At 32.2% G+C, this 17,629-nt stretch overlaps 1 protein-coding gene across 4 annotated transcripts in view; it reads left to right on the top strand.

The window, feature by feature from the left end:
- The window catches only part of LOC128997978 (latrophilin Cirl-like), a 171,611-nt gene that overhangs the window by 114,931 nt on the left and 39,051 nt on the right, over nt 1–17,629 (top strand). For 3 of the 4 annotated variants that reach the window (XM_054423858.1, XM_054423859.1, XM_054423861.1), the window contains exon 3: nt 12,240–12,293. The exons of the other annotated variant lie outside the window; for it this stretch is intronic. In XM_054423858.1, coding sequence (XP_054279833.1) covers nt 12,240–12,293 — 54 coding nt within the window. The remainder of the gene's footprint in view (nt 1–12,239; nt 12,294–17,629) is intronic. 4 annotated transcript variants of the gene reach the window in all.

The following is a 17,629-nucleotide window of genomic DNA, read 5'->3' as shown; positions in this document are numbered from 1 at the left end:
ATTTGGTTACTAAATCTATGTTGAAATCACGCTGTAAAATGCTATGTAACGTATTTATCATCATGTAATATTTTTTTGGAATCCAGATATATCAAAACGCAAGAAAGAACAAATCAATACATTCATAAAGTACTACTAATCTTAGAACTTCTGTTATGAACCATCGTTTAGTTGTTTGTTATGTCTTCCTTTCGTGTAGTATAATTGCTGGTATTTACATGTGTAATCTTTCTGGAAATATTGTTATTCCATTGACTCTCGTTTACACTAGTAATTTTCAGGAAGTCTACTGCACATTCCAACCGGCGATAGCCTACCTTTACTACCCTTACATAACAAATTTTACAAGTACGTTTTAGGCACGAGGTAAGAGGAATGGCTACAATTTCTTGAAATATCATAGAATAAAGAGTGAAACAGTGTCTAACTATTTTTTTATGTGGTAATAGTCACGTGTTTTAAATGCATAACGGTCTTAACGTACAGTTAATGTTCTTGCCAACGTAGCAGTGACACTCTATTCACGCTGTTACATATTATGTTTGTATGCTTGTTTTATCAACATAAAAGTCATCTAAACCCGACGGGATTCAAAAATCTCCTCCTAAAAGTAAATAAGGCATACTGGAATATTATTCAAACGAAAGTTCTAATCAAACATAAATAGTTTTCGAACAAATAAGCTTTAAACATTTCAAACAATATTAACCATAAACTCGAGCTAGACGATTGTCCCAAGTCGTCTTTACATACTGACAAACTCCATGCAACAATTTATTTTTATATTTACCCTAAAAAGATAACACTTTTTATATAAACTCCAATCGTGCAGTTATGAAATCTTTCATCGACAGTTGTCAACTGAACATAATAGTCATCGTTTGATAAAACTCATCTGACGGATCCGGGAGTTATATTTAACTGATAAACAATTCAACCGTCACGACAGAATGTTCGGTTTATGAATAAATATTTTTAAAGCTTAGCTATTCAACCTGGTCAAGTTTCCAGAGTATGCTTGCTTTGCAAATAACAGTCCCGTAACCCGATATAGCAAAATAGCATTGTTAAAAATAAATGGTAATATCAATTTATATTGTCCAATTAAAACTTGGTGGATGTTTCTTATTTTAGCAAGGCCATTTTTAGTCGAGTAGGTTTTCATCTATTGATGGTGGAATATATATTTGGATACATCAGAAATGTAACGTTCAAAGGTGTTACATAGTTTTTTAGTTATTTTTAAATCAAACCTTGTTCATCATATACAAAATATTTTGAAGGGGTTAGGGGTTCGTTTGGGAATTAAGAATGCCGTCAAAGGTTGTAGAATAAAATATTGTAGGATAAATATAGCACCGATAACTCTTGGCTGCTATCAGATGGTGAAACTGCGGAAAAGAAGAGCACGGTTTGAACATGACTTGTGCGTTCTTCCAGCTTGAGATACAATAACCGATTTGATGTGACCTAAGTGACAAGCGGAGAGGGAGAGAGAGAAGCACGTAGTAGCATCTCCAGGCTCCCTTGGCTACTGAAACTTTCGATCGATCTGGTAATCGAATTATTGTATGAAAGGCAACATCGAACATGCCAATTGAGCGTTTGTTCGTCAGAATCGCAACATTGCATCGATCTATCGATTGTGGTCAATTGATTATTGAACCGGTAAAAGTTTTGTTTCGTCGGATTCGTTAACAATGATTCTTTACGGAATGGATATCAGGCTCAAGTGGATTTTGATAGGAATCATTTTCTGAACACCCTTTAGTTTTTTGTGATTCATTGCAAAAACCCATTTGGAAATATAAGTGTAATGGATCAATGATATCGGAGTAATTTTAGAATGTTTTCTGTGGTCCATTATTGGGTTTTAGCTTATGTGATAAAAAAAAACCTCCGTACAGTAAATAGTGGTCAAACATTTAGTTTAGCAAAGTGCAGCGTGATCAAAATTATCAAAGTATAAAGGTCATACGACATTTTATCCTGACAAATTTTATTGACTGGTGGTAATTAAATCTTCCTTATCATCCTAAATCAATTCTGATACAAATATAGTCTACGAAAAGAAATACATTGTTAGAAATACATAGAACTCAGCTAAAAAATAACTGAAGAAAATCGTACAGATTTTCCTCATCCCCACTACATTCTCAGTATTGGGGCCATTCCGAAATAGAACTGTTTGATTGGCAATTATAACAAGTAGGGCAATTAATTGCTTACCGCATACAATTTTTAACGACCTATCGATGGTTCATTAGTTGATTACTTTAAAATATCACATAATGATATTCATTTTATCATATTATTATATGTGATGGTGTAGCGCCAACATACATTCGCTAGTAGTCTCACAGTCCACTTGTTCTATTAAAAGAGTAACAAAATCAAAATGGGAATGGTCTAATCAAATAACTGACATTTGCTGTCACTACAGAAACTAAATTTTACTTATGCAGATATTCAACCATTTAACATCACCCAGTTACAAGTTTGGAAAATGTTGTCACTTTAGTATTAGAACATTAGTTGAGGCATTGACTATATAACATAAATAGTATATTTTATATTATGGTATAAAGTCAATGGTTGTGTTCAGATGAAAAATGTGTAATTATAGATTTGTTAATTAGCGTAATTTTACGATGTATCTCTCTATGTATTGTGCTTTAGTAGAGGTATATTTAGACATTTAAATGTGTAAGTTATTTCTATTCGAATTAAATAGACAAAGCGACTTAATTGCAGACTGTATTTCGCAAATCAAATTATCATAGCATACACTCAACAACCAACATGTTGAACCCCTTGCTTAAACATAACCTTGTGTAAAAACTAGCCAAAAATAATCGCGAAATAAACAACCAGTGCCCACGCTGTTCACAATTAAACTTAGTTCATACTCCCTCTGAATTTACACCTTCGCCGGTTACAAGTAATCATGTTACACTCTATATGGTTTTCAAATAATGATAATGGTTTTCTACGAAACGAATATGGAATAATTAATTCCACTTCAGGTAATATTCTTTTTTGCGCATCGCCCAATTATAGGCCTATCGTTGCAACCGGGCATTTGCGTATTGGTTAATTGCCACTGATATAGCCAAAATTTTATAACGAGTACGAGACAGGGATTGTTTCGAGTTTTTCCAATAAATATGTATCGGCAACAATAAACTATAACTAGGATATCCACATTGTACCACGGTTTAATTGGCTCGACGTCAAACTTGTTTCGATTGATTGACGTAGTTCGCTCGACTAAGTTGGTTGCCGTAAATTTGTTGGTGCGTGTTGTATTTTCACTCTAAAATATAAAAAACCAGCAAAAAATAACAATTTATTAAACCACGGCAGTTCACTTCGTTAACTAACGCGGTTGTCTCAATGGGTGCATTGCAAATTTGAAACACAACTACTGTTCTCTTTTAAGTTATACGGTAAGCAATTATTATTAGTTTGTAATAGTAAATTGTTGACAAATTGTTAAACGCCATGTGTATTAAGTGTGTTATGTGTATTATTATTGGTCTAACAATTTTTTGCTGGTTGTAATGATAATAGATAGTCATTAAATTAATTATTTACGTTGCAGTTTCGTACTTTCCTTTTTAGCATTTTTATAACAAGTCATGTTAGTTGCATTTTTCAAAAAAAAAGTTTTTTTTTATAATTTATTCAGTACTACAGTACTTTGATTCCTGACGAAAATCGTTTAAAATCCTAATTTAAATGACCAGTTACACATACAGGTACAATAACAGTTTCTAAACGCAGTTCCTAAAGGTTAACAGTACTACATATTGTTGTAGTAACCTCGAATTTAACCGTTGTTGGATATTGTGCACCAGCAATAAGAGACAATGTTTAGTTTTGGGTTAGGGTGGAAGTTTCCCCCTTCCTTGAGTTTTTCGTCTTTCCTGACAATGAAAAGGGCGAGCCCAGCTCCCCTATTGTTGTTTCGCCGTCATGGGCTGATTAAGAACTCTATGTTTTTGTAGAAGTCTTTGTTTTCTACATCGCAAGTATTACTCACACGGATTCTTGCTCATTTTTCGACGGAAATCATGCCCTTTTCCTATAGAATGTAATGAAACTATCTTCTGCTATAACAAACTATAAAGTATTGTAATAGTTTTTCCATCACGGTTTGTTTTGAGGAAAATCTTGAAGTAATTGCAGCTTACCTATCCAGATTTAATTTAATTTATAAGCGGTAAGGTTTCCTGCGCTGGATAATGATGTAGACAAGAAAATGTCCGTTAAAGGAGAGGAAATATTACGATTCACTTAGAGAAGAGTATTTACATTTTCTCAGTGAAGATGCAACGTCAACCTCGTACAGCTTTGACATTGCAAACTTAGTTTGTTGAAGATGTCGTGGTAATCAGTTTTCTTGGTCGTTTCTCAGTGCATTTACGTCTAACTGCATCACGTGCTCTGTAACCTGCATACAAGTTCATCATGTTAATATAGTCAGATATCTATATGAAATTTGTACTCGTAAAACTATTTGTTTTTCCGTATCATATAAGTTACGATAGTTTGTTACAGTGTATGTAACTACAATGATGGAATATGAGTAAAGTTGAAATGTTTATGGTAAACAGTAAGATCGTGGTAGAATAGTACTTCATCTTCGTGATCGATGACGATGACATTTTTTTATTAGTAAACCTATAAAGGCATACATTAATTACTTGGTTGTAGATTTAGGAAATTTGTTTTTTAATAATAACAAATTTTTGAGTTTTTTGGCAATACAGGTATTCCATTGCAAAAGTCATGTGTAATACAAAAATCGTAATGAAATAAGTATACACAGAAATATAGGCTACGCCAATGACCATATAAATAAACATATTTAATAAATGAGACTTAGTTTTCCTATACTTTTTAGGAAAACCGTTTTCCATAGTAACATTTTAAATCGAAACGATGTTATTGCTGAACATGATACGTTTGGTTTGCAAGGCTATCTGTGTTGGTTTAGGTTATCCCTCTAGGTTATCAAGTTTGACTTAAACTATATTATTTCTTTGTTTGATCCATTGCACAATAGCGGGCTGTAATTCACAATCTCGTAACATATATAAAACTTACTATACAGGGTGTTTCCAAATTGTCTTGACATATTTTGTGGACTTGTTCCTTGGGCTAAGACAAACATAAAATGCCATATATGTATGGGTCTAAAATACCTAGATTTCTGTTTGTCGGTCTGTTTGTGATATGTAAGAATTATTTTATATCTTGGGCATTTTTCAAAATTGGTATAAATGTGTATTTTAGTAGGTAAAAAGAGCTTACAAAGTTTCGTCCCAATATCTCAAGCCGTTTCAATATGACGGCCATTTAAAATCTTTAATACCAAATTTCATGATAACCTTCAATATTAAGAAGGCTGTGTAAGCTCTTTTTACCTACTAAAATACACATTTATACCAATTTTGAAATTTCGATCTTGAAAAATGCCCAAGATATAAATTAATCCTTAAAAATCACAAACAGACTGACTAGGCATTTTAGACACCTACTTACTGTATATGGCATTTTTTGTTTGTCTTATCCCAAGGAAGTCCAATTTGGAAACACTCTGTATGTCCAAACTGGATGTCAGATTGATCTGCAAACATACGCCGCATGTGAAACATGTCAAATGTGATCGAATCGCGGAAGTTTTTGTTTTTCAATGTTGCCGTGTAAAATGCGTGTAGGGCCTAGGTCTGTTGTGTGTTCTATCCTTTGTTTGTCGGACGGGCATAACTGGAACAATCTTTTCATTCAAACAAGGCCCGGTCGCAAAAAGTGTCGAGTTACTGCCCATAGTGCCCATTCCCAAACCTACAAAGCGACCGGGGGTGGACGTGTACGATTTTTGAAAACCGTGAAATTAGTTTCCCTAGGACAACAAATAAGTCCCTTAGTCCACCCCCGATGTCATTTTTGACGTCTTTAGTTGTCTTTGGAGCACGTGATTCGAATTTAGTTAAATTTGCCACATCCCACTGAACTCTGGGAGATTTATCAAAACTCGGAGGGTGGCTGAAAAACATTCCTCATTCAAAATAGTTTCCTCTTTTAAAACGCTGAAGTGGATTATACTAGGTCAGATTATTATGTGTAATGTTTCAAATGCGTCGGATAAAGAATCAACACAAGAAGGGAAAGTCCGATTTTTATTTGTTGGATTAAAAGGCCATATTACAATATTTTGATATTAAACATATTGCATATTTCAAACTTAAACACCGATTTTGGGTTTGAAAATCATACTAACCTCGTATAAAATATTTCTAAATTGTTCGATTTTTCGATATTATCCTGCAGACAGTGTTCTATTTATTACATTTGTTTATACTGACACTTGAGAATTAAGTCCCAAACACTTTATAGTTAAATTTTGACAAACACTGTTTACACAAACATTAGTTTTACCAATGTTAGACTTGCTGATAAAATGTATATGTCCAGGAATAGGCGAAATACGAGTATTACAAATTCCACCCAATTGTAAATGAATATGGTTTATTGTAATAATTCATTTAAAACATTTTCATTAGTAAATGATATTTTAATTTAGTCAACCTTGTCAAAATTGAAGTCTTTAATATGTATATCATGGTCTTTAAAATTGTGAAACAGATATTTAGTTGCATTGAGTAAAAAGGATTTATTAACTCAATCATCTCATTGCACGGATATGACAAATCTTCATTATCATATTGCCTCGGTAAAAAATCTCTAACGATTAATGTTGTCCCTCAATTCTTTACTAAAATCTTTGAAGCTTTAACTTTTCATTAACTTAAAACAATTCATAAGTAGAAATAAAGTTAAAAAATAACATCCTTGTAGGTCAGTCAGTGTCAACTATCGTAGAATGTTCAATTAGAACAAATGGTTTGATTTGAAACTTGACATTTTAACCGGAGAAGAAACAACGAAAAATAAAATCCAGACAACAATGGACGGGGTTGCTCTACCAAGTAAGCATTTGTTTTGTATTCTTGCGTTTCGTCTCGTGTTTGGACTTTCCAATCGACAAGTTACTCAAGTTTCAAGTTCATTGAAATGTGAGAAAAAAATAACTTCACCATCTCGTTCCAAATTGTTTAAATATTTTTGAGAGACGGTACAACTTTGAACTAAAGTATTTTGCTTACCTCAAAAACATTTTCTTGAAATATGATTTATATGTTGTTGTTTTTTATTTTTGTTTTTGTCTCCTTCTTGTTATTTTATTCATTAAAACTAATAATTAGTTGTTGACATAGTTTGATTTAATTTGTTTAGCTATAATAATTTGGTGTGTGCAATATTGAGGAAATATTACTGCATTTAATATAAAATAATGACCCTTTTACTAATCCATTCTTATATGAATTAAGACGTTTATACCTTAAGGTGATTGTTTATGGTAACATGTTAAATTTATGATTGTTAGTTTTGAAACAAATAATTTTAATTAATGAAAACAAATCACCCACCTATATTAAAATCTTTGTCCTTATATTTGTTTACAGGTAGTTGGTTTTGATTGTCGTTTTAACAGATTTTTCCTAAATTGGGGTTGAAAAAAAACAAAAAAAAAAACAGCATTTACACATATAGTTTTCAAATGTGCCTGAATAATAAATTGTTTGCAACAGGATACGGCTTTGTATTAGTATTTTGTGAAACCAATATAACTAATCTATTAATGTTTTTAAAGATACACTAGCCATTACAACAAAAACTTTTTCATTATCTAATTCCCTATATTTACTCATAGACTTGTATCGCCAGCTAAAATTCATTTATTATGCTTTGTGACCAGAAACACATCTACATACATATATCTATATGGTTAAAATCCTTTCTTTGTAATTATATCCCTAGAGTATTTGTTATTTGCTAACGTGTTTAACAAAACGCTTTACCTTAAATTGCAATACGTTTGATTTGTTTGTTAAAATATAAAATATTTAGTCAGAAAAGCTTTATATGCCGATTTTAATGACGGTAACTTCGTTAGAAATACAGTACTGTATACTTTAAAACACGCTCTTCTACTGAGTCGACAAGAATATTTCATTTCATCGAATGCCAAATTGATCTTTGATTACGTTTTCCAGTTATTGCTTTTATAAACTGACGAATGAACATCAATGTTATCAGTTATGTCCGCTTGGTTCGTATTCAAATTCGTGTTATTCCAGCTAAAATTTCTATTATTACATACATTTTTATTGAATCTTTTCAACAAATATAAGTTTTGTGAAGTGATCGCCAGTGTATAAAGTGATAAAAGATAAAACTGCCTCGATTATCTTGAAATATTACATTTACATTTATAAAAAAATTTTATTTACACATTTTTATTTGAACAACTTTTTGTCCTCCAAAATTTGAAATAGTAAATTTTAAATGGTGTTTTCATGTTTATTTAAACCGTGGAGCTACAGTATATTATTTATGGTTTGAACAAAGCTAAGACCGCAACCATAATATAATCAAGAAGGTATTTCTGTAGAAGTATTCCCCTCCCTGAAGTACGTCAAAGATTATAGACTAACCGCAGCGATAATCGATTTATGATCAGTGTCTAGAACTCATAAATAATTTTCACGAAAGGTGTTGCTTGTAATGAACGATTTCGACGAGAACTTCGCCATTAAGCTAGAAGCTATTTCAGATACAGAATAGTGTTTTTACTCGTTGTATTGCAACCGGTTGTATATTTAGACGTCCGGAATAATTTCTGTAAAAATAAATCAATCGGAGTCGGCGGGTTTATTTGGAATTCCAACAATCGGAATACAATCCATCCACGGATACACCTCTGGTTCTCATAGCCCTAGTGCGGCACAGAGCAGTAAAACTTAATGGAACACATCACTGTAATTGTCCAGAGGGAATGGGAAACTAAGCAATAAAATGGTGAAAAATTAATCTCACTTTACAATGTACAAAGCGATGGCTGTAATGAGTTTACTTCGAACGTTGCCTACCATGTCAGGATCCCCATAATGTATCCCATTGTCGACCCCTCATCATGGGGCTAATGAAGTTCCTTTTGTGAACGGATCATTTTAAAATATATCGTGTATAATTATTTGTTATATCGCTGTGGAAATTTAGCCACTGCTTAAAATAGCTTGGTGTGTAAATATAAAACACAATAAATAAAGCGATGGTTTATAATATCCAGTGATTTCAGTGTAGTGATTTCTAGTTTATTTTATGTACTGTCTTACCTCTTACCACTCAGTAACTAAAATATAAACAATAACACGATTGTGTAGGCTTATTTGTACGAGCGAATTTTACTTGACTATGTTGATAGTTACGGATGTTAACATTATTTCAAGGTTAGAGTTTGTTAAACAGGGAGTTGTACTTTCCTTTTTTAGTGTGAAATCTGCCTTAAAATTTTTACATCAATCAATGGCAAAGTGATTACGAAGATAACTTTTCAAAACACTCAAATAGATTAAAAGTTCGAAAACTTGTTTGGTGAATTCCCCAAAAGTTATTTTTCAGTCTTCAGATTCTCACTTGAGCAGCAAAGGTCTGGAACATGTGTGCCTGGTACAAATTACATTTTATGAGGACGCGACTTTTATTTTTGCCGAGCAATGTTGAAGGGTAAGGAAATGCAGGTTTTTATGTCGGCGTTTTGTATTAAAGTGGATAAGCGATGGTCGGATCTGTTCGCCCATCGACTTTTCCCCATACCCGCATTTATCTGGCGAATTTCTTGTGCATGCGATATTGAAAGATTTTATTAATAAATTCCTGATTATAATTGCCTATGTTAGTCTACACGGAATGTTTATCGTTAATAAATTAAGGGATATTTTGAAAACCTTTAAACCTAGCGTGGATAATTTAAAAATATAGTGATTGTTCATGATTTCTCAAGAACAAATTTTAAAGTAGTAGTAGAATTCAGTGTTATTTTCTGTTTTTTTTCTTTCAAAAATTGCATATACGGGGTACCCAATTTTATTTATGTATCAACCAATTAAATTCCATTTACACGTCCGAAGGTTCGATGCACGTCGAGACCCACTGGAAGCCCGCTATCTAAATAACCGCCTTGCATTTATTGAAGCCAAGCATGTGTTTTTGTACAACGCCCAGAACACTTTGGCTGTCAATGAAATCAACATGTAGCTTCCTGAACAGTTTTGACTTGCTAACTGGTCTCGTTTTTTGTGTTCCTAAACATACGAATTTGACTTTAAGTAATAATGGGGCTCAGTGAATTGAGATGTAATTCGGAAAAGGACGAAACAAGATAAGAATCTGCCAAAGATGGTAGAGTTGTGTTTCATGATGTTTATTATACACATAATTTTGCGTTTCTAAAACCTTACAAAACAGCGTACAGTTTGGCCCAAGTTGACTATAGATTCTTAAATATTATGATCAAATTATAATTCCGACATACATAAAACTTATAACTATTGTTAACTTACTTGCAAGTACAGCACGTAAAAAATTATAAATGTCCCAGAAGAAATATTGTTATGCATTCGATTTCCACGCAATTTTGGATTTAGAAAAAACGTTACTACGTTCCAGAAGAAAACCAATAATGTCAAAACAAACATTCTTTGATACACACATTTACTCTTGCATCATATTACCTCGTAATAAGCTATTTCGAGTTCAGTTTTAGACTATTGAATTATTATGAAAATTAGTTTCAAAATCTGCTGCACCAGTCTAACTGTAATTAATTGTAAAAACGTCAACACTACGAACACGAAAACTTTTATTAAGTAGTTGAGGCCAGGCGTTTTTCGCAATCCATCTACTGCTTTAATAACATCTCAGAACGCAATGCCAACATAATGCAATGCAATTCTCCTTTTCTTCAAAAGTAGAACCAACGTGCATCGTGACATCATGTTTATGTACAATACTTTAATTTTTCTGGTTATCAAATCATGCAACGGCGGACTAGCATTATGTTTATCTATTAATCAATATTGTATAGCGGATAGCTTATCGAAAATACGAAAATTTTATGTTTCAAGAGTAAAATATGGGACACACGAATATTGAACAGAGTTGTGACATTTGGTAAGAGAGAGAGAAAACCAGAGGTGTGTTGGTGTGTTTCTGTGTTGTTTGTGTGAGTAGATTCGCGTGCGCGCGCGTATGTGCATCCACCGCTGACGTTCCTATTGTCCTTTGCCCTCTGCTATCGGTTTTTATTGTTCTTTCCGTTGACGCCATTCTTTATCCCTTATCTCTTTTTCCCCATCTCCGGCTCTCGCCATTTCTCAGTACCCACCTTGCTATTTTTAACTGTGAATTTACTATGTGTTAAATTCTAAAACATTTTGACCACTTACTTCGATAGATTTGTAAAAGGAAAGGATTGATCTCAGAAATTTTCGAAAGTTTCAACATTTTTCGCACTGCCAAAGAGAACTAGTTGTAGAGTACTTACCGTGTGCTAATATGCTGTACTTTTAAACATTGTATTTGTACCGCCATTGTGGTACTTTTTCAATACATAATATATAAAAAATGTAAACATGATATTTCTAAATTGTCTGGACATATTTTGTGGACTTGTTTCTTGGGCTAAGACAAACATAAAATGCCATATAAGTATGGGTCTAAAATGCCTAGATTTCTGTTTGTCGGTCTGTTTGTGATTTTTAAGAATATTTTTATATCTTGGGCATTTTTCAAGATAGAAATTGGTATACATATGTATTTTAGTTGGTAAAAAGAGCTTACAAAGTTTCGTTCCAATATCTCAAGCCGTTTCAATATGGTGCCCATTTAAAGTCTTGAATGCCAAATTTCATGAAAACCGTAAATATTAGGTACATTGTTTTTCAGATCAAAAAAATATAAAATTTAAATCCAAATCAAATGAGACCTGGTTTGTTCAAATCAGATGACAAACAACCGAGTAATCAGTTTTTTCTACATTCGGTTACACAATAGCACTACCATAAGTCCATACTGCTCCGTAAAATAACAAATAATAAACAATATTGAAAATTACGTATTGAAAAATTGTTAAAGAATAGATACACAATTCAAGTTCCATCTGCATGATAACGTCAAAGGTTTACTATTATAAAAGACGAGTTTTCCCTCGACAGTCTTCTGTGCTATCGACTGTGTTCACTATTCAGATTGTGAGTCATGTTCTGTCTGGTGACTTTTGTTGTATTCCTGTCATTTGGAGTTGTATATTTTGCTCTTTCTTGCAGGTGAGAAGAATAACCCCGCTTTGCAAGACAACTCAGAATTTAATTTACCTAAAGGTAAAAATTTTTATGTTGTTCCTCCTCTGTCTTGAATCTTTAAATCTTTTCCAAACTTCATCACTTTCTATCTCTTACTTCTCTCTGTCTAATGTTTGATGTAGATTGAAATTGGGATACAAAGTTGTGGTTTTCACGTATTTCTTTATTTTTCACTTGTTTAATTTCGGAAAGCTATTGCAAGTTTTCTATATTGTCTAATGAAAGCGTAGTTGGTTGTTGTTGTCTTATACAGTATAGAATGCCCAATGCATTTGCAATATGAGATAAACCTTGAAACTTATATTTGGGATAAACCTGAGGCAAGGATCTTTTCTCTGAACAGAGTAGAACTGATACAAAAAATAAGGTAGGTGTACTTTTTGGCAACAAGGAAAATCATTGACACTTCTGGTAACAAGCCAATAACCAATTACTTGATTCCAGACAAACGTTCGCTGTTAGAAAAACCAATAAGTTAAAAATACTCGGCACCATAGTAGATACACTTTCCAAACTGATGATAAAGTGAATGTTTGTTCTGATATCTGGGATTCTCACAAGTCTGTCTATGTTTGATGAGATTACCAGGGATGACAGCTTGTGAAAGAAACAAACTTGTCATACCAGTGATTGGAGTTGTCTGGCTTATGTTCTATAGCCCTGATACATTGGTTAAATTGTTGAGTTTTAGCTGTGATAATTAGATGTTTCCAACTTTAATTAAGTTTGTTTGATTCTACAAGTCTACAAATCTAATTTGTACACTCAAAAAAACTTAAATTTTCTATTAACGATTATTATATTCATTACTATCGTATTTTCTCTATGTTGCATAAGTATTCTGCGCAAATTGCGTAAATTGACTAAGTTGCCCACTGATCACACATGGACGGTAAAATTATGTAATACAATTTCAAAATACAATACACACATATTTTTGCATCCTTCAAATTACAATGAAATGCCATTACAATAAAAATATTTGAGTGACATACATTATCCGGCAAATGGAAATTGTTTTCGGTCGAGTAAATTTTTACCATGAAGAAGTCAAAGAACATGGTTATAACTAGAGAGCACAGAATAGAAATGTATAGAAAATCCGTAGACCATTAAGCAGGCAATACAAAATATTCTGCTCACACTATTTGACCGATTCTAAGAAGATGTCATTATGACTTTTGATATGATGGGTATTGCTGCTGTGACCTTAAGCTCTCCATAACGCGTTTATTTGTTATGTTTCAGGATATATTACATAACTTGTTTCAAAATGTAATAACTCTGCCGCTTGATATTGAATGATTCTAACACATTCTGTTCCATATGATATGCTCGTTACGATACTTTCGTAATTTTTGAAACTCGAAATTCCAGCATCTCCGCTGATTTTTGCCATTGTTTCATGAAAATTAGTTTACATAAAAAGAAATGTATTTTTCGCAAAATTTATGTTTGAATAAAATTCTTATATGAATTTGGAAATAACATTTGGGGTTCCAACATGGAATCTTGACCCTGGAGAACATCAGGATCACATTCTGTCTGAAATGTTTCAATTAACAAAGACAGTAGTCTGACAAGTAATTCAGTTAACAAGTCTTATATTCCTCACAATTTCCAATGTGACAATGAAATGGAAATAAACAAAGTAGGCCTAATGTTGTACTTGTGGTTGTTCTTTTTATTTAGCAAATCCTTTTCGATTCCTAACATTTTATTGAATTTGTTTTCATGGTAAAACCTAAGTCCAGGAGATTTATTTTCATTACGAACATTTGTGGAATAAAAATTCAAGAAAGCAAATAAAAATCCATTCACAGTTATCATGGAAAGGTGGTGTTTGTTAAAAATAAAAATGTTTAACGTAAATATTCTAGAATAGGTCCAATAAAATAATTTCAAAACTCTTGAGTAATATTCGTCATAGTAAGATTAATCATTCTGAATAAAAATAAAAATATCTTTAGTTTCAATTTTGATTTATGGTCTACATATATTACTTTTAAAATTAAAGTAAATGTCTATCGTGAAATTAAAAGATTCTCTGGGATCTCCTTAATATACTGTATTCGGCTGTTATATCAAGTTGCAATCTATGTTCAGACATAATATGTATATCATTTATACTTTTTAATTAAGTATAGTTATACTAAATAATTCAATAACTAATTTTTTATGTTACTAAAAATGTAAAAATTAGCAGTATTTTCCTCCTGTAGAATTCAAGTAAGTCTTAACTTATTTACAGTTAAGAAATCAACATTCTCGAGCTATGAACACAATGTGCTGCTTGTTGTGGAGTTATAGTAATCGGAGGTCAACTTTGGAATGAAGTGATTTCATCCCTGAGTCATTGGCCCTAGGGAGCTTTCACTTTATGACCTTTCAAACTGCATTACTTGCCTCAACAACCAAATCAAATAGGCTACTGATGTTACTAAATCCTGTTCAATAGTAGATTTTCTATAAAAACTAGTTTACGTATAATTTCATTTATTTAAAGATCCCATTTGTTCCGGTATTTAGTATTTGATATTTAGTTGGGTACATTGAGTGGATATTAGTTTTTTACCAAAGTTTGTCGATTGGTTGATAAAATTTGTGACATTTTATGCAAAATTACTTAGTAATAGGATGCTTGATAGTAAATTAACTGCTGTTTATTGGAGGTTCGTTAAATTTCAAATTTAGTTGTAATTTAAAATTTTTGTATCTCACAAAATGTTAAATCCATGGAAATGTTTCGGAAAAATTGCAAGGATGTTTGTTGAAATTTGTTAATATTTTTGAAATGTTACCTACTCTAAGACGCATACTAAATATTACATAACTAATAAAACATAATAATAATAAAAACTCTGGAAGTCCTTTAATGTTTATCAAAAATTTAGTTTGTTTCTGATGCCCTACAGCAATTTAGCGTTTGCTTATAACTTTTCATCATCAAAATGTTCATACACAACTTCAAAGCGATAAATTTCAATAAAATCAGTAAGCACATACTCTCTCCATTGGTAATGCAAAATGTTTTCCAGATAGAGGTAAAATTGTAAGAGTAGCGAACATAAAGATGTGAGCTGAATAGGCTCAGTCAACTGTAACCATAACCAATATTTAAATTATCGTTTCTCTCAGAAGCCCACTTCACAGTGCAGTATGTAAAGCCATGGTTTTTATACCCTAACCAGATTATCTTTCCAGATAGCTGATTCAATACTGTACAAATAAAGCATCACGAACTCTTCCAGTTCCAAGATTTTTCTCTAAAAAAATCACAAAATAACAAGAATTGTTTAGCAATGGTTCGTACTGTTTTTTAAACATTATTTTTAGCTTAAAATGTGCATTGTCACTCACATGACATCGTTATTTGTTCTATTTACTATTTGTGGATATCTGTAAAGGCTCAAATTTATATTAACAGGAATATAACAAAACTATTTGATATTTAATGGTATACTCCAAAATTGTTCAGTTTTGTACCACTTCCAAAAAAAAGTAGAGTGTATTTTTAGTTTTTTTTTTAGTTTTTGTAGTTTTTATCCAAACAAACTAGTGTATCATCTGAAGAAGCTTAGTAATTGAGACATTTTCTGAAGATGACTTACTTCCCAGGAATACATAATTATTGAACATTTCTGTCTTAAATGTTATGTTTCAGCTTTTTTGGTGCGAAACAGTAAAGAAAACACTGTATGTTGAATTGTTTGATAGTACTTTCAAGCCCCAAAAAACTATACCAAATTACCACAATAAATAGAAAATAGGAATTAGAGATGCCATTTACAATATGATGTCATATGTACAATATCATGTTTTACAGTACTTTAACTTAAGCATACGGTGTACAAATGTTGATTCCAACGTGTTATAAAAATTATTTTTATAGAAAAGTGTGGAATATATTAAAACAAACATACAGAATCCGTCAGATCGGTTGCTGTTGATTAAAATTCTTAAAAAAGAGTAAAGAACAAATAAGTAATCAGCACACATGAAACGGGCCAGTAGTTAGTTTTGCATCTCTGAAATAATTGCAAACCTTGTTGATTACGAAGTAAAAATGTTTCTCTGCCAAACCATATTCAGCGTTACTTTGCCTAACTTAACATTTATATTTTCTGTAAAATTACAACTTATCTCTCTGGCAACATAAAACGTACAACACTCTTCTATTTAGTGTTTAGTGTTTTTGTTTTATATAACTGTTATGATATTTTGGATATATGAATCTTTAAACAAAATATTGTTGTTTGTACAGTAATTATAAAATAATGCAATATCTATAACTTTTTGCTATAAACATGAAAAACAATATACTGCAATTAAAATAGTAAATCCCAAAGCTGTACTGTGCTCTGGTATTATCCCTGGTCTTATCCCTTCCACTAGGTGGTGAGCACGATCCTTTGTAAATATTTTATCACAATCAGCCAAAGTAAATTTTGATGCTTCACATGTAGTCTGAAGAACTGTTATTGTTACATGACATAAGAAATTAAATTAGAAATTGGTACAGAAATTAAGGTTTTGACCTAATTTAACAAATGTATATCTATCAAAAACCTTGTTTAAATTCAATCAGTATTGTCAAATTTTAGAGATAAATGTAACGGAAATGAAGACATCATTGAACAGATAGATGGATTATTTTGTGTACAGTATTCTGTATTCATGACTGATGTTGCGTTTATAAGTTTTTAACACAGTTGTCAGACCACGGTAAAGTTGTTTAAATGATTAATGATTGGCATTGTGTTTATAACCTTTCACACAGTTGTTACACAGTGTACATTGTGTATGCAACATGTTGTGTTCACGTCTAGCCGTTTATAACTTTTAATACCGTAGTCAGGCCACCCTATACGTTGTTTACACAACATGTTGTGTTCATGTCTAGCGTTATGTCTACAACTTTTCACACATTTGTTACACAGTGTACATTGTGTATGCAACATGTTGTGTTCACGTCTAGCCGTTTATAACTTTTTAATACCGTAGTCAGGCCACCCTATACGTTGTTTACACAACATGTTGTGTTCTTGTCTAGCGTTACGTCTACAACTTTTCACACATTTGTTACATTGTGTACATTGTGTATACAACATGTTGTGTTCACGTCTAGCCGTTTATAACTTTTTAATACCGTAGTCAGGCCACCCTATACGTTGTTTACACAACATGTTGTGTTCTTGTCTAGCGTTACGTCTACAACTTTTCACACATTTGGTACACTGTGTACATTGCGTATACAACATGTTGTGACCACGTCTAGCAGTTTATAACTTTTTAACACAGTAGTCAGGCCACCATATACGTTGTATATACAAAATGTCCAGCGTTACGTTTAA

Source organism: Macrosteles quadrilineatus, unplaced genomic scaffold, assembly GCF_028750875.1.
Source record: "Macrosteles quadrilineatus isolate MER2022 unplaced genomic scaffold, UCM_ALF_1.0 Scaffold_7__1_contigs__length_78375512, whole genome shotgun sequence".
Classification (NCBI taxonomy): domain Eukaryota; kingdom Metazoa; phylum Arthropoda; class Insecta; order Hemiptera; family Cicadellidae; genus Macrosteles; species Macrosteles quadrilineatus.
This window is presented reverse-complemented; position numbering and strand designations above follow the sequence as displayed.